Genomic DNA, 24,407 nt, shown 5'->3' with positions numbered 1-24,407 from the left:
GCCAAAAATCCTTATAAATTTTGAAAAATTCATAATTCCATTTTTAATCATGCTCCTATAGTATGTTTCCAGACTGCTTAAATTTTAATTGTTGCATGCTTTCACAATCCCTTTGCATTTATCCTTCAGATTCTGTATCTGTACATTTTTTTTTACATTGAAAATCTCATGATTTCAATGTTGGTTGATTCTGCCGTGCATGTGATAATTCAATGAGTGAATTTCACTAACAGCCTATGCTTTTTGTATGTAAGATATATGTGATATTTTAAATTCTTACCATATGTACATTTCCAAAGCAATTTTAATTAAATTATTTACAGGAAAAAATCAATTGATTTTGAAATTTAATTGGCATCAGGAGCACTAAACATAAAAGCATTTCACGTATATATTTAAACCGATCTCTGGGAAGTATGCTAGAAAAGTGAAAAATTATTATATTTGCAAGAATGTCACAGTATTCCAAAAAGTAATAATCCAATAAGCAAATAAGCACAATAAAAACAATAGCAATTTAAATAACTGTAGACTTTCTTACTTTACCTCTGGGGAAATTATTTTCACAAGGCATTGTTATCCATCTTGCTCTTTGCTTCCATTGATGACAAGTGAAAGACAGGGACAAGAGTTCTGAGCACAGTGAACATTCTCGAAGGTCCCATGCATTCCTGCTAGCCCAGATTTGAAGAACTTTGCCCACTTGACTCATGTACTATATACTAGCCAGGAACATACTGAGGAGATTGTAATTCCCATGAGTATTTTATGGCTAACGTGAAAACATTTGTACTCACATAACAGAGAAAATTAACTTTTGGGGAAGACCCATGTCTGCTACAATTCCTCGAAGGAGTGTACCATGTGCCTCTTTGATGTGAGGTCAGCTGACTGGATTGACAGCACTCATTTGCCACAATAACTAACACCTGGTGAGTGGCTTAACAGCACAAGGATAAGTAGCAAATCCACCGAGTTCTCTTCTTACTTTAAGTACACAGCTTAGAGAGAGTCAGCAGTTGGTGGAAGAACAACTACAAGTCCAGCAAACAAAATACATGGACAGAAAAGGCAGCAAACAGAAGCCAGAAGGTAGAAAGTGCAGGGACTGAATGGAAATCATGGGAGCGCAGATGTTATTAAAAAAAAAAAAAAAAAAAAAAAAAGCAGAAACAAATGGATAGAAAGGACAAGGCATAGCAAGGACCTCAGAAGGCAAGACACGGGATAAGAAAATGACCGTAAGAAACTGAGAGGGGAATCTTAGGCGACAAGACATAAAGGTGGCACGTGTACGTGAGGGCAAGTGATACCTGGCCACGAGAGGAATGTGTGTGCTGGACAGTTTTCCTGTTTTGCAATGCTTGGTAATATCCCCAAGACCTATTTATGTAGTGATGAAAATGATTTCTTATTCTGCTCCCTGAGAAAAACATTCATTGACTAAAATAATCTGCGTGTGTATCTGTTCAAGCAATCTTGAAAGAATCTAAGACAGTATGAATTAGTATAAAATATTACAGAAACAATATTATCCTCAAGTGTTGTTTAATCATGCCCTTTAGGAATTATCTATTTGTTAAAAAGTGATTGGATGAGAATGTTTAGCAATGCTGAGTTCAAGTATATTCTCATAAGTGCATTATCTATAGTCTTGATGTCTCACAAGTTACCAATTGCTCAATCCATCCTTTTTTTAAAAAATTTAGTAGTATAATTCGATGTGAAAGATGCTTAAACAGAATGCTTTCTGAGTCAGGAGAAAATGAATGAATCTTGTGGTAATGAAACAATACTCTAAAATTTAGAAAGAATAGCTTAAAAATATAAACCTTAGAACTTCTCTGAAACATATGCATGTAAGTTAATGTTTGCTTAGGTTTGTCTATAAATAATCAATGAACAAAACCTTTACTAAATCAAGGCTTTTAAAAGTTGTTGACCAAACTTCTTCAAAACATTCAAAATTTTTAGTTCTACATCTTAAACCATGACATCTTAGTGAAGGCTGTGTATTTTTTTTTAGTGAGACATCAAACTGGACTGCTTCCATTTACCATATCCTACACACATTTAGGGAGAAAGCTCCATCACCTTTTAAATTACTCATCTTCGTTAGGAAGAAGCAGAGTCACATTCCTATTTCATGATAATATGGGAAACTGAAAACCGTGGCCGTGAGATTTGTTTTCATATTCTCTAGGAGATAACGAATCAATACCTTTTGAATTATTTAATGATTTTCTTTTATCAAATTGGAAATGCTGAAATTGCAGAAAAATTTTTGCTCTGCCCTTGGCAGCACCAGTAAAATAAGTGATTGAGCAGACTGTTCAGATCACTGCTCAACATTAATTCTATCTGAGGGATTAGAGGCCGTTTTAAATACAAGCACTTGAGTTCTGCTTAGTCTTTTTGAAACTGAACTTAATCCTCTATGGAGTTGAATCCTCAGAGGCACAGAAGTAAAAAGACCAAACACTTGAAATACAAGAAAAGTATTGTTTTCTTATAAACTAATTAAATTCAGTCATGTGGCTCACAATGAGACAGACTAAATGCAAAAGAAAAAAAAATCTTATTAATGCCAAGAATTAATAATGCCTAATTCAATTTTTACTTTTGATTATCTTGATATGGGGTAATTGATTAGAATGTCACCTCTTTTCAGAAAGAGGCAGGAGGGGAGGAAAGAAAGAAAAGTAAAAGAAAGAACACACGCACACGCGCACACACACACACACACACACACACACACACGAAAGAAAGAACACAAAGCAATGAATGCAGTGGTGAATGTTTAGAATGTGTCTGCTTTTAACAACAAAGAAAAATATCCAGCCAAATGCTGTGATCTTAAACATTTCATTCATAAAAGAAAAATACTCTCTCATAGAAACTAGTAACAAAGTGTGAAGCTCAGACTGTCTCTTGCGAAACTTTCTAGGTTTTATGGCAATTTCTACCTAGGCCAGTGGTGGCAGACTTAGGGTACCCACACCACAGTGGACAAGCAGTAGCCTCTCTGTTGGCATGAGAGCCAAGCTGCCCTAACAGTGAGCATCAGAGACTAAACCTAGGCTTTCACGTTTAATTGCCATGTTGGCACTTTGTGGTAAATAACAGGGTTCTGGGTTGCAGTTTGGGCTCTCGGTTTTTTGCTGACCAATACTCAGTTAACAAAGAAAGATGATTTGATGATTTTATCAAACTCTAATTGGGATTTCTGCATTACTGTCAGCACAGTATTTTACATTTAACAATAACAGAATGCATTAGTGAATATGGAACTGAGAATGGTTAACATATGAAATCTTAACCTGAATGAAGCACTAAACTTCTAGAGTGCTGTAATGGTTTTTATTTGCAAACAGTGACCAGGTCCAGCAAAATGGACCAAAAATCATCTGCTTTTCAGTTCTCCACAGTATTATTTTATTGCTCTATGTAGCCATCCAAATATGCAAGAAAAACCTGTATTCTTATGCATAATTTCCAAAAATTTACATATGTGTAGTTCAAATTTGGTATTTGTCTAAGGATTTCTTGACATATTGAATTCCCTTGGTCTGTTTTAGCATCTTATTACCTGTCAGAATTCCATTATCTAACTTTATACATTCAATTCTTCGTCAATTTTGCTAAATTAATAATTTACAGAACTGTATTTTCCTTCATATGTACAGTCAACTAAAATCAACAACAAAAATAAACAGGACTCTTGCTTGCTGTATTTTTAGGTGTTTGTATTCCTTCTTGCCCTGGACCGCCTGTATCCTGGCCGAATGGATGGCACCAGCCATTGAGAGGTGAGGACAAATCAAGTGACCCTGGCACAAGGCAGAGGCGAAAGTCATCTTCTACATCCCTGATTCTTGGGCACTTGAGGGCTGCTCAGGAGTGAAAACGTGCCTGAGGTTAAGAAGCGCCAGTGCCAGAAATCTCCTCTTATCTGTGTAAGTGGCTCGCCAAGCAGCAGCCTGATCAGAGCAATCTAATATGGCTTAAGTGCCACTCGCTGACATTTTGCATTCTTCTATTGCTTTCTATTTTTATCTACATAGGAAAACTGCTGATAACTAATATCCAGTTGATCTTTTCATTCTGGCAATAAAACAATAATATGGAGATCTTAATATGCATCCCAGACATCCATCAAAGAGTTATTTTCTGACAACATACTGTTCAGAGTGCTTCTTATCTATCTCTAGGTAAAAAGGGAGGTTAAGTACCTGCCCTTAGATTTCCTTTTGTCTCCAATACTTGGGCACTGAGGTGAAGAAAGTAATTTGAATTCAACCCGTGACATTTTATCTCCAGGCCTATTGTCTGGAATTACGTTGTTTTTGTATTTTAAGCCACTTTCAGTGAGAAGCCAAAAGGAATTAGAAGTTCTGTTAAAATAATTGTTTTAAATCCAGAGATCTTTTATTCTTATAGAATGTAAAAGAAAGAGCATTAGGGAAAGCAACTTTGGAGATGGAAAGGTAAAAATGAAGTAGGAGGAAAAGCAGGCAGGCAGGCAGGCAAAAGAAGAGACAAATACACAAAGCATACAGAAAGTCAAATAACGCAAACAAGCCAGACAAGCCTCGGAGAGACGAGTTTATTAAAATTCACTTTATATGGATGTAGAAGGGGCCCCACAACTTTGTGTGAACAAGAAGGACATTCTGCAATTATTTCATTAGTTGGAAAAAAACAAAAGATACTGAAAATAAAAACAAAAGGTACACAAGCCTTCCTGGTGCTATATAAATAATAGAGTTAATTTATGATCATTACATCTCACCCATAGGGGACATTAACAAGTTTAGTCTTCAAATTTCAAAGTATTTAAACCTTAAAAAACTGCAACAGTTTTATTTATTTATTTATTTATTTTTATTTTATGGTTGCCATAAGAGAGAAAATCTTAGGACTATTTAATCAAGTAATATATTATTATAATGACCGATTTTTCAGAAAAAAATTAGAAACATATTCTATAATCAGTTTAAATGCATTGTTTGGAATTATGGAGTATCAGCTTTAAAGCTGACACTACCTTGCTATCATAGAGACAGAGATACTAAGGCATTAAACCATGTAGTTTGACAAACAAAATGAATGTAGAATGTGACCATGTTCCGAAGGGACCCTACTCATAATGTATTTGAGAAAATTTCGTAAGGAAAATAAAATTCATGTTGCAGTCTTTATAGTTTCTTTCTTTTTTTATTTAACAAAGATTTATTGAGTCTTTTAATATAATGGACAAGGCAAGAGACTGTCACCTATTGCAAACAATTTGTGTTAGCTGAAAAAGCATTTTATCTGGTCTGATTTGTTTTCATTTCATAATTGGCTAGCATTTTGTGTAAGCATAGATTTTTATGATGATTTTTTTACAGTGGTCAATTTTTATTAATTCAAACAATATTTCTTCTCGGTACTAAAACAATGTGACTGTATAGTCTTTTTCCTCGGCTTTATTAAAATATCCTTCATTGTTCTGGGAGGAAATTATCAGCTTAAAGGATGATATATCTTTTAGAAACTTCAATATTAACTACTAAATCATGATAGTTTACTATTCTCCATGTAGGTGGAGACTGGGAAAGAAGAGTAATCTAATGTCTTTATCTCCATGCTGAACAGAGGAGAGCAGAAAGCCATGGATAATGCATGTCCCTATGCTCCCTGTTTGGTCCACGGATTTTCAAAAACTGGTCTAAATCTAATTCCCAGTTGCAGCCAAAAAATATATTTTAGCAATGATATGTAATGTGTCTCAACAAACTAAGACTGGTGTGGGACTTTGTGAAGGCACATTCTGTTCATAATCTGAAAGATCAAAGCACTCATTTTGACACTGACATGGGCCACAATTCATACAGATGGCTCTTTCTTTTTAAGTACCATATCCACACACAAAAATAATCTTCTTCTATCTAGATGAAAAGAGGCCCTTTCTTTTTCAGTTAAAAATTCTTGACAGCCTTTCCGCTAAGGGCAAAATGGTAGAAAGAGGTGATCTCAGAGAGAGAGAGAACTCACTGAATTTAAATCTCCCCTTTTTTAGAAAACTCCTAACGGCTATCCTCTGGACGGTCCACAGTGGGTCCATTCACGGCCTTTGAACCACTAGCTCAGGAGCGGCTGGGAACAACCTACAGTCCGCATCCACTCTTCAATATGAAAGACTGAAAATGTGATGCCATCTGTATTTTCTTTCCCCACACCAAGTACATACGTGGTAAACTTAGTGGAGGGAGAGTGGGCAAGGAGATGGTGACTACAGAAATCTGCAGAGCAATTCTCAGTGAACGCAGGGAAATGCAAGCTTTCCTTCAAAAAGTAATTTAGAGTTTAATACTAATTTTCAGTGTAAGATAATTATGTTAGGGCTTGCATATTTCCCTTGACACTTTCCTTAAAAAGTATCAGTGTAGGTATTTCATATTAATCTCACAAAATATAGTTGATCTCATATCTATGGTACAATTTTGAGACAGTAGAGTTTCATGGCTATGAGTTAATAAAAGCACATTAATCTCATTTCAGACAAATCTATGAGTCTGAACACATATAAAATGCCAACCTTTCATAAATTATGAATCAGTCTGAGATACAGACATTTTTAATTTTACTGAGCAGCAACTGAACTCTACGTGGGACTCTCTTTTCATTAAATCACTGTTGAGGAGGGGCTCTGTTATTTGATGTGCCAATTCCTACCTTTTCTCAAAGTTAAGTCTTTTTAAAAATAAAACTTGAGTTTCCAACTACATCTTGCCCCTGGCTCCCCAAATGAAACCTATCCAAAAGGAAAGGGAAGCACTGCCTCCTTATGACTGCCCTTCCCAGTGGCTGCTGTCAAGTTAAGGCATTTGCAGCTTTTCTGAGAGAGAAACTGAAAGCTTACAATCATTCATTTAATTCAAACATACAAATAACTCCTTAAAAAGGAAAAAAAAATCACTAACCAAGGAAAAGCTTTGCCTTCAAAGTTATTTTTCTGGGAAATATCCAGAAGAGGAAAAAAAAAAGGCTAACCTTAATACCAGGATCTCATGATTTTAGATAAATGAGGGCATACGCCTAGGAAGAGTAATTTTGCTAGAAACACATATTTTAAAAATTCATTGATGTAGTTGAACATATTTGTATTTGATTTGGTTAATTCTACTCATTGTTAGAATTTATGTGGATACCTTTACAGTTTTAAAGCTCTATGATTTATTGTTTGTTTAACATAAAATAAAAGGACACATAAGATGGACTTACAGAAAAAGATGTTTTCCTCATACAGACTTTCTAAGATTCAGGAGACTGCAGGAAAAGGTACCAAGCACAAGTCTGGCTTTGGGAGACACGATACTGTGAGTTACCGCTTTGCCAGTGTCACAGCCCCAGAGCTGGATAATTGATTATTCTCATAAAATGTGAGCTTCTCTTCAAAAGGGATAAGAAAACAGAGGACTGAAGAACAAAAGCTTGGTAGGACTTCAAAACAAGATGGTATTCAATCAGCACTAGCTATTATAATGTCTTGTTTTCTTCAAAATAGCTGTTCACACCATCACAGACAATAAAATCAAACAACCCAGAATAAAACCATTCCAACTAATGAATGAAAACTTTATAAGGCTTTATCATGTTGTATCTTATTGGATTTCATTATATGTGAACATATAAACAAAATTTTGTATGGACAAGGAGATAATATAGTAACCATTGTTCGTTTTCTGTTAGTTGGTTTTGAATACCCTGTAATACTTTCATTCTCTTGAATGGTTTATACTATCTTGTTATGTTTGATACTTTAGTGTATGAAGGTATACTCAAATATTTCAAGGAAAGACACTATAGTACCTACTGTTATGTCAGGTTGTCTTGTGGTGAAACACTATGCTGCTTAAATTCTTTTGTTCTGATCTGTTTTGTTATGTCCTCTTTTATCTTAATGTTTTTAAAATTAAAAAAAAGTAATTTTCTTCTTGAAAAGAAAAAACAAACAAACAAAAACCCAGAGGATTGAAGAGGAGATGATAAATACTTGGTAAATTCCATTTTTAGGAGCTTTATATTTTTACTTGGGAAATTACTATTTGAGAATTTGAGGTTTTTTTAAAAATTCTGCCATGTTGCAGTATATAATTAAATTTTTAATGTGGTTCAGTTATCTTTTCACAGCTGTGATAGACTTTTATGCTACTTTTAAAACATCAAAATATATGAGTACAAATATGAACTATACAATTAGGAATAAGGTAATGCGTACTTATCAGGGAAAAAAAGGTCTTTCTGTCATAATTTTTGGACCATCATTTTGTTCTTCAAAGAAGGAACTATTGCCATTTGGGAGCACAGACCAATGCAAAGGAAATAAGCTCCATCCACGTACACTGTGCATTCTTCCAAGTATACAGAAAAGTATTTTACTAGTATCGTACATTTAGAAGTTTGTTACAATTATTTTATTAAATAGCTAATGACTTTGTGATCCCTGGAGGAGAATCCTTTATGTGGCCAGCAAAACCTGGAAAAGAAAAATCTAAATATTGATGTAAAAACACAAAATGAATTCGCCTTGCAGATAATACAAAAACTCAAAATAAAACCACAGTCCTCGTATCCTTTCACTCTCTGTCCAAATTCCAACAGAACGCAGTCCATGCATCTTTCCGGACTCAGCAATTGCATGCATATCACAGATTTGAAGGGTTTTGGTAAGTTTTTCAAATATATGATTAGGATGTAAAAATTCATTATGTAAATAGTCTTAATTATCAAGGATATATTTTTCAGAATGATAATTATCTAGGAACCTACAATATAGAAAAACATAATTTGCTATGTAAAACTTTGAGTTTAGAAGAATTTTATAGCAATTCTTAACATGAGAAAAGTTAAACATTTGTTTTCTAAATTTGATTTCTCTTAGTATTTCTGTTATTTGGTTTTGATGCAAACCATGAGAGGCCAAGACCTGGAAAAATACAAACGCCATCTGAAGGTCTATGTAGGTGTTTGCACCTTCTCTTATGAGCCTCTCTTTCCCTGTAGAAATAGGAAAGCCAGTAAGAAAGTCTTCAGTTTTATAGATTTCAAAATGAATTTTTACAACCCAGATGATGGACTGGTATACTTCAAAAATGAGGTCATGACTTTTCTAAACACATTACTCTGTTCTTTTTCTTTTTCTTGACTAGTTTACATCATAATGGAGGAATAACATTTTAAAAATTTTGAATAGGCACTTACTGGAATTACAGTTAATCCTGATACAATCTAGATGGGGAAGAATAGATGAAAAATGAAAATTTATCCTTCAAGGTAATAGCTGCAGACATCCAATAAAATCACAGTCCACCCTTCCGGGGACAGACACATGCAAATATGGCCACTCCATATCATTATTCTTTACATACTTCTAGAACCCAGATTTTTTTTTTTTTTTGTCATAAAACTGCACCTTTGGAAACAATAATAGAATGTTTCAAAAAAATGGCCACTTCAAACAAAGCTACATGGTGACAAATCTAAGTGAATAAAGAGTAGTTAACTGTCAAAGATGCTTGGCTTAGACTGGCTGCAACTGTCTCCCCATCTGTGAAAGAACATATCATCATTTTTAGTAAAATTAAAAAGTGCTCCGTCACAATGGGGTGCAGTGCAAGCTCAGCTAGGCTCAGACATCTTGGACCTCTAAAATCTAAGATCCCACAAAGGCCAGCAGAATCTTTCAGAATTTGCAGTGGTCAAATGGAGAGCACGTTAAAAATATTCTCATCTCACTGTAATGTTTTCTTTGTTTTTTTGTCTGGTTGTTTTTGAGTTTCATTTTCCTGGGCACAATGCAGTAACAGCCAAATGTTGGCTGGGTTCCACATGTTGTATTAATTGCAGGAGAAAAGAAACAACTATATGTATCCTACAGAGTCATTCTCTGGATACACAAGCCTACTCTTCTCTCGGTAGCTATCAGTATTACCTCTAGGCAGCAAGTGTTGTGAACACCACTATTGATTTTTCCTGTCTTATATTTGCTTCACACAGAGCAGATAATGTAAGAACAGAATGTCTGATGTGGATAACATAGACTGTGATTATAGGGGTGATTTTTAAGGAACTACATGGAGCGTGGTGTGTGTGTGTGTGTGTGTGTGTGTGTGTGTGTTTATATATACATATACATATAGACATACACTTTTTGGCTTTGGTTTTAATGCCTTTGGGGAACATGAAAAATATAAACCTAGATTCTGTTTCCATATAGCTGAGTTTGTCATGTGTCGTCAACCGCATCAGAAAAGTGGTCGCAAATAGCCAAGGACCAGCAGCTACACAACTCTTTCTACAGAATGCTTTGCTGATGAAAAATTCCCAATGGTATTTTCCACTTTGACCAGCAGCTTTTTTACTAAGATGAGGCAATGTATTTTGATTGGCTTGTAGTAACCTATCATCGTCACTAGAGGGAAGTCTAACAGAACAGTAAATGAGAGCCCTGTGTTTATAGTGTTTAAAAACAATTATTTAATATTGCTAGTGTTTAATTGAATGTAAGTACATGTAATAATCTACCAATGGGTTAACTTTTATTTTATGAGTTATCATTCTGCCCAGCACAATTTGAAAATCCAGGTAGGATTGCCACATCCTCTTAGCCTCTTCTAAATCTGTATCGATTCAAATATAGATCTAATGCTATGCAGATTACACCTTCTGTTTCCTCATTTGTATGTGTGTTTAACACACTTGCAAAATACAGTAAAACCTCATTCATTATTATTCCTCTTATTTGGAGTGAATTGTTATATTGAAACTTATTGGGCAGAATATTAGATCTTCATTTATGAACAGAGATTTCCTTAGAAAAATTTCTTTCAAAAAAACAAGGTTTTGAAATGCCAGGTTCACAAAGAAAACTGATTTCAAATATTTAAGTTGAAAACACAAATTTGCATGAAACCTGTTAATAATTAAGGGTGGTCCTTATCCAGAATTAAAATCAACCTAGAGAGCCCTTTCCTGACAAGATTTCCCCAGCTATTAGTTTGTTTTTGAATCTAATCGAAAAAGAAAAGTGCTTAATTGCTAAGAATCTATCATTTAGATATTTTCTCTGCTCAGCCTGACTTTTCCCTAAAATTCATCCCGAATGTGAGGTTTTACTGTAGTGACTGCTTCCTAACGCTACCCGAACAGGAAAGCATTATCTTTCTGTAGAAGAGACAGTGTCCTCAGTGTTCTCATGGCTGTTTGCTGAGGGCCGCAGACTTTGGGCATTGAAGGGTTGTGGATTGTTGTTGATAGCAAAATATCACCACACAGTACTTCAAAACAGAAAGGATGGAGAACCACAAAGGCAGCTATCAAAAGAGAAGCCAAGAAAGAGGAAAACAACTGCTCATCTAGAGTGCATGCCTGAAATTGAAATTTTGTGCATATACCATCTAAGTAAAGTTAGGCAGATTTTTATGCACTGGCAAAGATATCACCTATAATGAATCAGAAAATGAGCACATACAACAGGGAACTCAGTTTGAGGCAAGTTTAATCCTCATTTATATTTTCAATTTAACTCACTAATAGTACTGGCTTCACTTTTAATAACCTTCAGTGGTTGAAATCACGAAACAGTAAATTATGTTAAACATAACAAAAAGATGCCCCTCCCCCCAAAAAAATCTAAATTAACTTAAAGGATGAAAAAGACGACCATTAAGTGTTTTAACTTTTCATGGCAAACAGGCTACTTGATCAATGTTTGCAAGCAAAACTTAACAGACAGTGCAAGGTGTTAGTTGAATGGCGGAAGGCAGGTGGTTACCTAGGTTGACCGTCAGTTTCACGCGGCCCGCGTCCAGCTCCAGCCGGAGGGTGTCCGCTGAGTCCCTGGATGTGGTGGCCATCAGAATGCCGTATGCACGCTGTGATCGGAACCTTAAGGACACGTCCTCAGCCTCTGTGTGCATCACCACCGGGAGCTGGATTTTCATAAACATGCTCCCGTCGTAGCTCAGAACCGTGGCCTCTGCAGACAGGAAATGAATTCCCTAAGTTCTTAGGCATTTTAGTGCGATGTTACTTGGAAAGGGGCAAGCTTTTACAGGCCATCTAGAACACCAAACAGTAAAATTAGCTCATCCGCTTAAAAATAAGATTCTTCACATGGAAAGAGAAGTCACGAGGTAAGTAAGTTCCTTTGTAAAGTGGGAAACAGAGGTAGCAGCACCCCTGTAGCATTAACCCTGTTGGGCTGTGTTTTGCATGACTGTTTCCATTCTCTGTAGCAGATATCATGTTTTTTCTCCTCCTCCACTGTTGCCCTCCCCTTCCTCCCTAATTCTTCTTTGGAAATTGAATATAGGGGCTTTGCCCTGAGCTTATTTTATTTTATTTTATTTTGTTTGTTTGTCTTGGAGCCAGTGACTCACTAAGTTGCTACATTACTCAAGTTGGGTTCAAACTTGTGACCCTCCCGCATCAGCTAGCCAAAAGGACTGCTAGGAATAAGTGATTCCAAGTGCAAACCTGCTTGGAAATGCTAGCCGCAATGTGACAGGTTTATGGACCAAGATCACTGATTAGCACTGTGATATTAGTCAGCCTTGCATTGGCTCTGATCCTATAGAATACCAGGACACTGTTAGAAGTTCTCGCCAGTAAAATCATGATGCAAAAAGAAAGTATTACAATTTTTCATAATCTCTACCATTAAAGGCAACAATGATAACAAAAGAAATACTGGTATGATTAAATACATAAGAATTAGATCAATGCTTCACCCAAGGTGATGTTTAGAAAGAAAAATTCTCTGCATATTACCAAACAAGAAAACATGGTTCCTCTGAGCCACTAGGTAATTTTTTAAAAGCACAAGCTATACCTTTATTTCATGCTTCATTTACAGATAAGGATAACTTAAATCATTATAAGCATAACCCTGATGTCCTAAAAATATCAAACTATCATGAAAATGTCAATTAATTGTGTAGCTTGGTTCTCTGGATAAATGTGGGTTAGGATTGAGGATGTGTGTGGGAGTCTTATTAAACTAAGGTAGACTGTGCTAGTAGGGAAGCTGCCTAATATTATATTAAATATGCACAGAAATGAATAGCAAAAACTGTATGACAGAGCACTCTAAGGAATATTCCCCTCAGAGTTAGCACCATACGGCACTGTCACCCTGCAAAACAAGTATGCATAAACAGTTCATAAAACTAACCATGCACTCCTCCTGATCCTTCTAACTCAGAGTGCCATTTAATATGAAAAAAAAATACCCTGAATTAAAATTAGGGAATGTTTACTTCTTGGCTATTTATATGGCACAGTATTAACTTTACTGATACAACCATCTTCATTATTAAAACCACACTGTATTTTAGAGTTGTGGTTTTGCCATTAGAACAAAATCTGTACTCTTTTTATCTGACCTGTGTGGCACCGAATATGGTCCTAGCCTTGTTCTTTCTCTCTAGTCTCAGTGTACAGCAACAGCCCCCTCACCTGGCAAGATCTGCCTGCACCACCCTGGCTCTCATGGAAGTGTCTGCCATCCTAGCTTGAAGAATCTCATCCTAAAGTTCTTCAGTTGGCTGGTTCTTTCTGCATTGAGGTCTCTGGTCGAATGCTATTCCAGAGAGGCCTGCTCTCCATTACAATCAGTCCAAAGACCAGCCTCCCAGAGGCTCCTCTTGGTGGGCAGCCAGGGCTCCAGTGTCCCAGGCAGGCCAAACTAAAAGAATTTACTGAATAAGCAATCATACATGATGCTGAAGTATATGAAAGAGTTTATGTGAAGTAAGATATAAAGCTTGCATAAATGCTAACCAAAGAAATTAACTTTATCTGCTGCAAAAGGAACCTAATTTCATTGATACATGTGACCAAAATTTACCTTAAAAGTCTACTTTCAAGCAGATAATTAGGCTGTACAGGAAACTGCAAAGGTATCTGACCAACCACTCAAAAAAATATATATATGGCCTTAAAATAGAGATATTATGTATCATGTCACTGATTTTTCCAATTAGATAAGAAGTTTCACTTAGGTGAGAAGTTTCTTCAGTTCAGCAATTTCAAATGGAAGGAGATCCATATGGGTGATCAAGCAAGTAGCTACTCAACAAATAATAAACATGATTGCAAAATTGTAGTAAATCTTGAAAAAAAATTGTAGAACATTAAATGAAATATGATCTTGGCTTTTTGTTTCCCTGTGCTTAATCTACAATGCAACAAACACCTCAACTTAAAAGTTAAAAAGCCGGGGCTGGGGATTTAGCTCAGTGGCATAAGTGCCTGCCTTGCAAGCAGGCAGTCGTGAGTTCAATCATCCCCGGTACCGATAAAAAGGAAAAAGACAAAAAAAAAAAAAAAAAAAAAAAGTTAAAAAACCATGATCAATCATTCAGTTACTTCGATGTCAAGAAACATAGTCAGTTTTCCCCTAGTTATTAATCTGTACAATTATTCTATTTTCAATAATCATATTTTCAAGCCCATCTCATACTCTTCTGTGACATGAAACTTACTTTGTAAACTAAGTAGGGGATATATTACTTTAAAAATAAAACTGTCTGACAATCATTCGTAAATATATTATGAAATACAATCCAGAGAAGGGACGCAATCAGGATTACTGGACGTGAACATTCTCCAAAATGCTGCACAAATGGAATAACATGGTAAAGTAATACAACTCAAGTGCCCCAAGTGCCATTTTAAACAAGCCTCAATATGAAAATAATTTGTTGATAAACAAGAACTGAAAGCCTAAATGATTCATTACAGTTATAGTTAATGTTTAATTAGATAAGAAATGGGAAATGCACAAAGTTGTAGTCATCAGCTGACAAACAGATATCAGATGCCACTCTGGAATCTGAAGCTTATGCTATGTGGCAGTGTGTTTTGGCGGTAGTAACATCATTTTACTGTTTAGAATATAAAGATTAATTCTAGTGCAATACTTCCTGGTGGAAGAGAACAGTTTCAACTTTGTCTTCTATGTCTCCTTCTCGCTTGTCATTACATTTGATAAATTTGCTTTTCTGCACTGTTCCTTGCTGTAGTCTAAAGTGTACACCTGTCCAGGTTTTGCCAAAAGGCAGTCACATATTGTGATCAACAATGAAAATCAGACAAGAAGCCAAATTATATTGCTCTGACATCTGTCTCTCCATCTGTTACAGTTTTCCAAACAAGTATGAAGTAGACCTCTGATTACACTAAAACTATTATTTTACATATTACTGAGAATAACTTCTTTGATGCAAGTTATTCTTTCCTATAAGGTCAATACACATCGGACAGAATACTATTTATTAGTTAAGAAATATTCTTTCTGAATTGTTTCTGCATTCTTTCTTACATACTTTTTGCTTCCTTAATGTGGGATGAAAATTTCCTGTAATTACACCCAACTTCTCTCAGGTGTAATGTTTGACACCAGCTATAGTTTTACTTTGAATAATTATCTTCCAAAAAAGCAATAAGAACCGTGGGAGCAATGAAACCCAAAATGTGTAATAGTCATTGTACAAAAGAGAGGAAAAGAAAGTGCTCTAAACTATATAACTGCATGTATATTTAAGTGTATAAGATAGAAAATGATATCACAGAGTTTTATTGGATCATTGAACAGAACTGTCTGCAGTATCATTGTTGGAATGTCCACTCTACAAGCTTTAATTTTGTGACTTGAACAATTATTTCTAAGATGGCAATATGTAATCCATTAACTAGTGATTTCCTACTGTTCATTTTTTTCTTCTGTAAATCTGTATAACTTGTTAAAAAATTATCTTCCTACATTATCAAATATTATTCAATAATTTTTTTGTAATTTTTGCATAAACTCTGTGAGTGTTGGCTTTTTTAATTTCAAGAGTTATCATTTGGTTCTGTGAGATCAACAGCTTTACGTGATGTCATTGCGTTTAGAGAGGAGGTGACGTGAAATCCTCTCTTTTAAATTGGGAACTCCGAGGTTTAAGCATGATCGTGTGAACTAGGGTATAGCTGGGAATGGGATAGAATCCAAACTCTGTGGTTAAGATCATGACAACCTTTCCACATTTCCCTTGCTCTCAGGCAGCACCACAATCTGAGGCAATTAATTCTAAAAAACAGACTACTACGCTTATGCAGTCTCAAGGAAGAGCTACACAAAACAACCGTTTTAACCTCATAAACGTCTCACCTGCAGACAAAGAAATCTTCAGAAACTTTTAGCTGACCACGTGATAAAAATGTTGTGACATATATATAGTGATGAAGTCTGCTATTCAATTCTCATTTGAAACTCTGCCTATGCGTGGCACATCTCCTTTTAATTATGGCATTATTAGTTATTGCAATATATTAAAAATATTCCTTTTCACTCATTCTGGTTCCCCAAACTACAACTTCTATTTTTATTTTGCCATATGTAGTAGCAGAATATTGCCACAGGGTGGTACACCATGCACATGGAACCCAGGGATTTTCATGGTAACACTTTTCCAGCTGTGCTAGGAGGGGACTTCAGAGCAGCAGTTTCTGAGTGATGAGAATTAAAACAAAGCTTTAAATCATGTAGATTCACAAATCTCCTATGATGCCTAAATGTATTGTAACTTGTTAGCTTCGTTATTTTTTCCTCTCTTTGGGCAAATTTCCAAAAGCAAAGTAGACAAACTAAAACTGGAAAAGAAGTGGGGAATAAGACACTTGTAAGGAATATAATCAAACTATGCAGAGAGAGCTAAATTCTGATGCCAACTCACAGGAGTTCCAATTAGGTACTATCATAAAGTGAATGAATGTATTTATGTGATAAAATACTTGTCCATCTATTGACCTACCTATTAGCGTTCATAAAATACTAAATAATGACAACATTGTGGTAGGAAATTTAATCTATTATTTATTAATTTATTAGCAGCAATTATGTATAGTTATTGCTTTCAGAAATATAATTGATAAGATGATGCACCTAATTTTTAAGAAAAAATTCAAAATCGCACTTCGATTTTGGGTTTTACAAAATGTCACTTTTTCTCTGGGAAGTTTTAGGTTAAATCAATGGAACTATTTCAAGAATGAAAGAAAGCAAATAACCAAATGAGTGGCTTAACAATAAGAAGCGAGGTATTTTAGATCAAATGTCTAATACAGCAATGCTATTTGTACCGTAAGAGGACAATGGAAGAACTCATCAATATTTCTTCATATTGATTTTCAGCTCCATTGTAGAAAATAAGTGACAATGGACAGTGACTAAAGCATTTATCTGAAAGGCTGGATCGATGGAAGGACATGCCTGGAACCATTTTTCCTGCTATTGCTTCTGTCAGGCTACTCTGCAGATCAGCCAGTGACAGCTGCCGCACCTCCGTCTTCCTTTATCCCTTACTCCTATCCTTTCAAGAAAAGAATGAAAAAATGCAGCTTTATCTCCTCCTAGAGAAGAAGGAAAACCTGCGCAGAGATGCAACAGATACAGCTGTGCCTTAAAATCGAATCGGTAGACAAGTCATCTGTGATTGGTCAGTCCCTAAGCAAAGGGAAATATCTTTTAAATTAAGATAAAATTATGGCATAACGTGCAATTATAATTTGGATGATTTGAAGTCGGTTTATTTTTCAATGAGAATGTTGTTTCGTGGGAAAGCTGGCGAAGTAAAGCTGGCTAGTTTGAGTCTTACCTTATAGTTTCAGGAAGTTGCAAGCTGCACCTCAGCTTGCCCTAAGTGCTATTTGTTTGTCACAGATATTAGCATTGGGGATTCCATGTATGGCTAGTTCACGACTTTTCTTACTGTCTTCCATCATGAAGTTCAAAACTGGGCAAAAGAGACAGCAGTTATTGCTGTACACATCTGGGGCTTATGACCTATGTGACTGAAGACACACATCTATTCCTATACTTCAAAGATCTGTGTCTCCACAGAAACAGGCCTTTTCAAAACCATTACAGGCTGATCAGTAATTTGTCTCCAGTATGGGATTCAACTTGCAGACTTCAGTAAACGTGTATTCAGTAAACATGTTTCTATCACTAGCGTGTTTGAGGTCAGCACTGAATAGACTCTTCATCTAAAAGGTTTGGCTGCTATGTTTTTGAAAACCTACCTCTCTCACAGGACCTGCCAAGGTAGCCTGTTCCAGAACAATCACAGACATATCTGTTCCACCCATCCCTGCACATGCCATTATTTTTGCAAGGATTGCTAAGGCACGGTTTTGCTGTTTCCCTGGAGCAGGAGGGCTTCACTCCAGCAGTACTTTGAACTTCAGCCATTTGCCGGATGTCTTTGCTCTGGCCATCAATGAATAAATCCCGGATGCAGCCCACGTAGCCGTAGTTGAGCAGAGCCGTCCACACCTCGGTGGGGAAGACCAGGCCAGCCTTATTTTCAGGCAGGCCTCCCAGGTACAGCTCATCATCCAGGTCCAGAATCTCACTCTCCCCAGGGGCTGTGTAGGGCGTGCGCAGTGTGTTGACAGAAATGGTACCTGGTGTAAAGACAGAGAACAGGAGGGTTTTTAGAGTATAGAATGCTTTCCTTATCACCTTTTTTGTTTCATTTGCTTAAAGGTAACTCCTGGAGGGAAGACAGGGCTTAGTATTCTTGTGTGTCTGGTACTTCTAAATTTAAGAAATAAAATAAAAAATGTTATTTTTTTGTATAAAATAAAACAAGCAGGCTGGGGTTAGAGCACAGAGGTATAAGCACCTGCCTAACAAGCGCAAGACCCTGAGTTTAATTCCAGGTACAAAAGAAAAAAGAAGTAAAATAAAACAGGCTATAACCAAAATGTTTCCTTTTGATTTTGAGAATGAGAAACAAAGATTATAGGCAACTAATACTGTTTCTCAGCCTCTAAAAGCTCGGCCACTAAATCAATACTTACATTAAAAAATAGCCTCTGAAACAGGCTTCCATTAGTGAGTCTTTTTAAGCTAACATGTATGTATAAATCAAGAAAAGAATGCATATTCCTATTTTTCAATGACTTGCTTGTTTGGACTGGACACAGTATCTTGACAGATTGTCAAAATCTAAATTTTTTCACTCTTAGCTATATGCATAATATAGTGATTATGTTTGTGATTTGGAATTTCTTATCCATAACATGGGTATAATCATATAACCTATCTCAGAAAAGATGTTCCATGTATTAAGCAAAATAACTTAGTTTTTGGATTATAATGAGCACTGTATATGGGATCAGCATTAAGTGTCAGTGAAAGAAATCAATTGAAATCAGTTGGTTACTTCTTCTAAGCCAAATTATGCACCTAAAGTAATGTGGTTTTGTTTTTTATTTTTACTGCAAATGTTTGGGAGAAAACTCTCATGTATTTATAAATATACAAGAACCTAGGACTTAAGTGAAATCATCAAGTATTCATCTACAAGGAAATATTAAAGGGTCACAAAAATGTGGAATCCATCAAAAAAGATCAAAATGAAATGTTAAACGCACATTACTAATAAAAATTTAGATATATGTTGTCAGATTGAAAATCCCACTGATATTCAATCTCCAGAGCATCTTTCCTATAGATGAAAATATATTCCACATGGGCCCATTATCATGTTATTTCAGATTTATTTTTTAGATCTAAATCACAAAGCAAAACAGAAGAGTCTGATGAGAAAGTCAGAGTCAGCAAGGTCTGACACTAGGCTGAAACGCTGGCACACAGCCATAGAGACACAGAACGGACACGAGAAAGGTTAGGGACAGAGGTAGGGCCCAGAAGTGAGGGCAGAAAGGTGGACAGCTGAGGAAGAGGCACTTAAGTTACTCATGGGGAACCTACGCTCACCCCAAGCGAGGCACATATCTGCTGGCCACTCTGTGTATCCCAACCCCAACAGCAGGGCACTTCCTGAGTAGTGCCACCCAGTGGAGTTGGTTTTTGTGAATGTTAAAGGCGGAAAAGCCACCTACAGAAATGGCCCAGGCAGCCAAGTCATTAAGAGAACATTTATCTCTCTAGAGAAAGAAATGGCAAAAGCTCCCAGGAGAGACACACTCAAAGGCACTGCTATTTTGCAAGGCAGCAGAAGAGGAAAGGGATCAAGTATTCATTTCTAACGTTTAGATTTGTGCCAGTGTCTAGATGCAAACTTTCACGTAGGGACTTAGATTCCACAAAATCCAATTTAGAAAAATATTAGGAATGACATTTGAGGAAATGAAATATTTATATATGTAATATTGAGAAAATAGTGACTCTCTGAAATAGGATGATCATTACATGTATTTTAAAGAATTGTTTATGTAAAACTGTAAAAATATCTAGAAAATGAATTAATGAATGGATTCTATTCTCTGTAGCAGCTAATGCAAGTTAAAACATGATGAGAAAGAGTGAATGCCAAGGTCAAAACGAAAGGTGGGTTTTTGTTTTTGTTTCTGTGGTGCAGGAAACAAACCAGAATATCATGCATGCTAAGCTTTCCTCCTGAGTTACAGCCCCTGATCCAAGGTGGGCTTTTAAAGAGCATTTACATACTGCATTTACATCGAATACAAAGCACTGTACGCACTGAACGTAGTAACCTATGTTTTTAAGGTAAAAGAGAGAGGACTTTTTTTTTTTTTTCAACTGTTATAAGGCAGCTACATGGAAGCAGTATAATCCTGGAGGATTTGATACAGTAGATAAATATGATTGAAAGGAATTGTTATGATCACAGAATTTAGCAAGTTATCAATGACAAGAGTGGAGTATGCTTACATTTTGTATTTTTCCCCACAATCAGTTTTGTTTTATGGGTAGAACAACCCTGATCCTGCTTAGAAAGAAAAACAAAAACTTGCCAAAATTGTATTTGTGTATTCTCTTTATTCAAAAAAGAATGTTGCCATCAAAAGGGAAGATTCCTGAGATAAGAGAGCTCACTGGTGAAAGTGAAACCTTGCTTTCTAGGCCACCTCCAGGACTCAGTTGTGGCCACATGATTGACACCAGCAGTATGACATCAAGGACAAAGAGCCTGGCTGTCTCTTCCAGATTTGATTCATGGTACACCAGTGTCTGCTCTGAACACAGTGTTTTAGGAAAGTTCAGACATGTTGTTATGAATATGTCTGCTGTCCTGGTTGGAGTAACATGATCCCCATAGCTTTAGCTTTTCCTGATAATTCACAGAGTAATACCCACGCACACTCACAGACACGCACACCCCACTTACTGAATCAAAAGCTTAACAAAATATTTATTTCCACTGCCTTTAAAGGACTAAAATATTTTATCTATTAGTATAATTTTTAATTAAATCCTGGACTAGCAAATGGATTTCCAGCCAATTAACAAGTTGCAACCCCTATTCAAAAAATTTTGATTGAAAAGGTATCATAAGTTATATTTCCTCCAATGATTTTGATTATGTCTTTGTAAGACAATTTTAGAGTTCTATTGGAAAGAAAAGGCAATAAAATAGGATAGGGAAAGAAAAAGGAACACAATTCTAATTTCAGATCAAATATAATCAAGGAGCGGTTCGAATTTTAAGTTAGCCATGGACTCAAAGTTAAAGAGCCACACTGGCAAATGTATGTATCAGGTGTCGTTCACTGGAATACTCTGAAAACAGATACGAGAGAATGAAGGAAACATATCTGAATAATAAAATAAACTGTTTTTTCTGTATTTTACCTTATGTTTTAGAAAATTCTTACAAAAGCAAGTAAACAAGTAGAGGTTAAGTTGGAATGGAAACAATTACTTTTATATTTTGAAAATGTATAAACTATTGGAAATAATTTAATTTCTTTGTTGAATCAACCTGAGAAAACTGTATTTTAGTTTTTATACAAAGAAATGTCTGAACTATAGTATTTTGATAAGAGATTTGAACTATAAATCACATTAATGATTATATTATGGCTATTAATCAAACAATCTATTCATCTAAGCCATCACAGAATCTGAATTAGTTTAAATGAATTTAACACATGCACTTGAGCTTAGTGAAATTTAAGTGTTAGGCTTCCTAAGTGCATGTTTCGTTATCACTGAGTTGTAAAGCATGGATTTCAAAGAACACATCAAATGAATATTTAAATTTTGTTCACTGATAAAGACAAGTGAGTTCTATATCAACAGAACATGAGAATTTTCCAATGGTTGACATAAACAAATTTTTAAAAGAAAATAAAAAGTCTGGAAATGTTAATGGGCTACTCCTGGTTTTCTAGGAATCAAAAGTATTGCTATGTCCTCTCTGGATTCTGTCACACATTCTATTCCTTCTATAATAGTTACTGTATCTATGTAGGTATGTCTATATGTATACACATGTATACATACATACACATATATAATTAGAAGTATAATTCTAAGTTTCTGGTAAATTAATTCAGTACTTTAAACATTGTTAAATTTAACTTGTCAAAATTTGTGGATGGTATTCATATTTGGGAATTTATTGAGATCAGTGCTTTATGCTTCAACATTTAAGAATACAAAGCAATCTGCTATGTCATTTTACTTTTTTAAAGGAATGAAATTACAGTTCATATATCCATATTACTTTTATAAATTAAATTTAAAAAAACACATTACCTTGTATTAACTTTTAATCTTGTGCATATGCAAATGGATAAAAAGTGCATAAGTAGACAACGTATTTATTTAAGAGTTTTCAAGGGCCAGAGATTTAAATAATAAATTATCCTTTCTTAGCCAATTGTACATAAATGGGAAATAAGCTCTTAGGTATGAGCGTGGCAGTCACCTGTATCATTTGATACAGTGCTAATGACCTTATAGCTTCCCCTTACCATTCTGTTTTCCTTGGATATTCTTTTTATATAAAATTAGTTTAGAAGGTGAGTAGAAGCGTGAAGATCAGATTTAAGGTAAGTAAATGCGCTTCTAGTTTTAAATTATGGCAAAAGTTTGAATTACTGGGAAAAGAAGAGGAGAAAATAAATGTGCTGGGCTGGAAAAGGCTTTTGGCTGGTGATGGAAAATGGATTTTCATGTTTGAGCCCTTCGAACAAATCAGAAAACTCAAGCCAAATAATGGATTTATTAGACCTCATTGTGGTTCACTGTGGCTCTTTTTTTTTTTTTTTTTTTTTTTTACAAAATAAGACAATTGACAATATGATCACTAAGCTTTCTTTTCAAACAGAAGAATTAAAATTACTATTTAAAATATTTTTAAGTTAAACATCATTTTTAACTGTCCATAACTATACCCCATCTCTACTATAGGAAACTGATTCTACAAAGTGACAAATTTATTTTTCTATTTCATCCTCTATTAAAAAATTCAACTTTAATAAAAAAGTCTAATCAAAGCAGAACACAAGAATGTGTACAGTGCAAAATAAGTAATGTTCATAAAAATCATAAAAAATAATAGTTTAAAATCCTCCAAAAAAAAAAAATATATATATATATATATATATATTTTTTTTTTTTTTTTAATTGGTACCAGGGATCAAACTCATGAACGCCTGCTTGCAAGGCATGTGCTTATGCTGCTGAGCTAAATCCCCAGCCCCAATCCTCCAAAATATGAACAGTGGGAATTTTGAGTGATTCTGAGTGGTTAGCAGGTCTGCTTTTTAATTCTTTGTAATTTTCTGTGTCTTTAAAGAAAAATACAATGTCAGAGATTAGGCCTATTAAAAAGACTGAAGTCTAATCTTAATGTTATGTTTTTTGCTTAGTACTTATCTGCTTACTCTTATTTGTTGTCACCTTATTTGAATTCAGCCATAAGCTGCGAATCTGAGGAATTAAACTAATACATAAAAAACTAAATCTTAGACTACAAATTTAAAAGAGTAATAACTAGTATTGTCAGAGTTAGAGGAGAAAGACACCTCCTACACTGTAGCTATGAATGTAAACTGAACCACTGATTAGTAATACTGAGTTGTGATTGACCTTCAGAATTAAAAATACAATGGACATTGTCATTTCAGGTGTCAGAATGAGTACTACAGAATCTGACAAAGAGGCAAAAAGGTGGTATGTATAAAGATACTATTTATAAAGCAATTTAAAAAACAAGATTTTTTAAAAAGTAAAATGGTAAGTGTTCCTCAAAAGAGGAGTAATTAAGCAAATATCCGTAATTTTAAATTAAGGAATATATGATGTCATTACAACAAATGGCACAGAAAAAGCTCTGAGTAAATTTTTCAATACACAGTATATGGCGATGTGTGTTCTTCATGTAAAAATCCAGATCTGCAATCACTTTATATGTGTTTACAAGTATAACCATTTAGAATGTTTATAGGTACGTTAATGCTTAGAAAAATCCCTTCAAGATTTCCATAACCCAGTTATATCAGTGGACATTCCAGGAGAAGCAGTGACTTGGTGAAGAATGTGTGTGCTAAAGTTAAAATTCGCTTATGTCACTTAGTTTTCTGAACAT

At 35.2% G+C, this 24,407-nt stretch overlaps 1 protein-coding gene across 25 annotated transcripts in view; it reads right to left on the bottom strand.

Moving 5' to 3' along the window:
• Nucleotides 1–24,407, bottom strand: part of Nrxn1 (neurexin 1) — a 1,032,692-nt gene that overhangs the window by 558,253 nt on the left and 450,032 nt on the right. For 18 of the 25 annotated variants that reach the window (XM_063228713.1, XM_063228704.1, XM_063228733.1 and 15 more), the window contains 3 exons: nt 18,118–18,501; nt 11,822–12,025; nt 9,250–9,276 (listed from right to left, as the gene is read on the bottom strand). In XM_063228713.1, the coding sequence (XP_063084783.1) occupies nt 9,250–9,276; nt 11,822–12,025; nt 18,118–18,501 (615 nt within the window). The remainder of the gene's footprint in view (nt 1–9,249; nt 9,277–11,821; nt 12,026–18,117; nt 18,502–24,407) is intronic. The other 7 variants (XM_063228752.1, XM_063228823.1, XM_063228829.1 and 4 more) reach the window with 1 other exon arrangement.

The sequence above is a fragment of the Cavia porcellus genome, unplaced genomic scaffold (genome assembly GCF_034190915.1).
Source record: "Cavia porcellus strain 051 isolate PalLab524CR breed Dunkin Hartley unplaced genomic scaffold, mCavPor4.1 scaffold_1, whole genome shotgun sequence".
NCBI classification, from domain to species: Eukaryota; Metazoa; Chordata; class Mammalia; order Rodentia; family Caviidae; genus Cavia; species Cavia porcellus.
The sequence above is the reverse complement of the archived record's forward strand: the minus strand, read 5'-3'. Positions and strand labels throughout refer to the sequence as shown.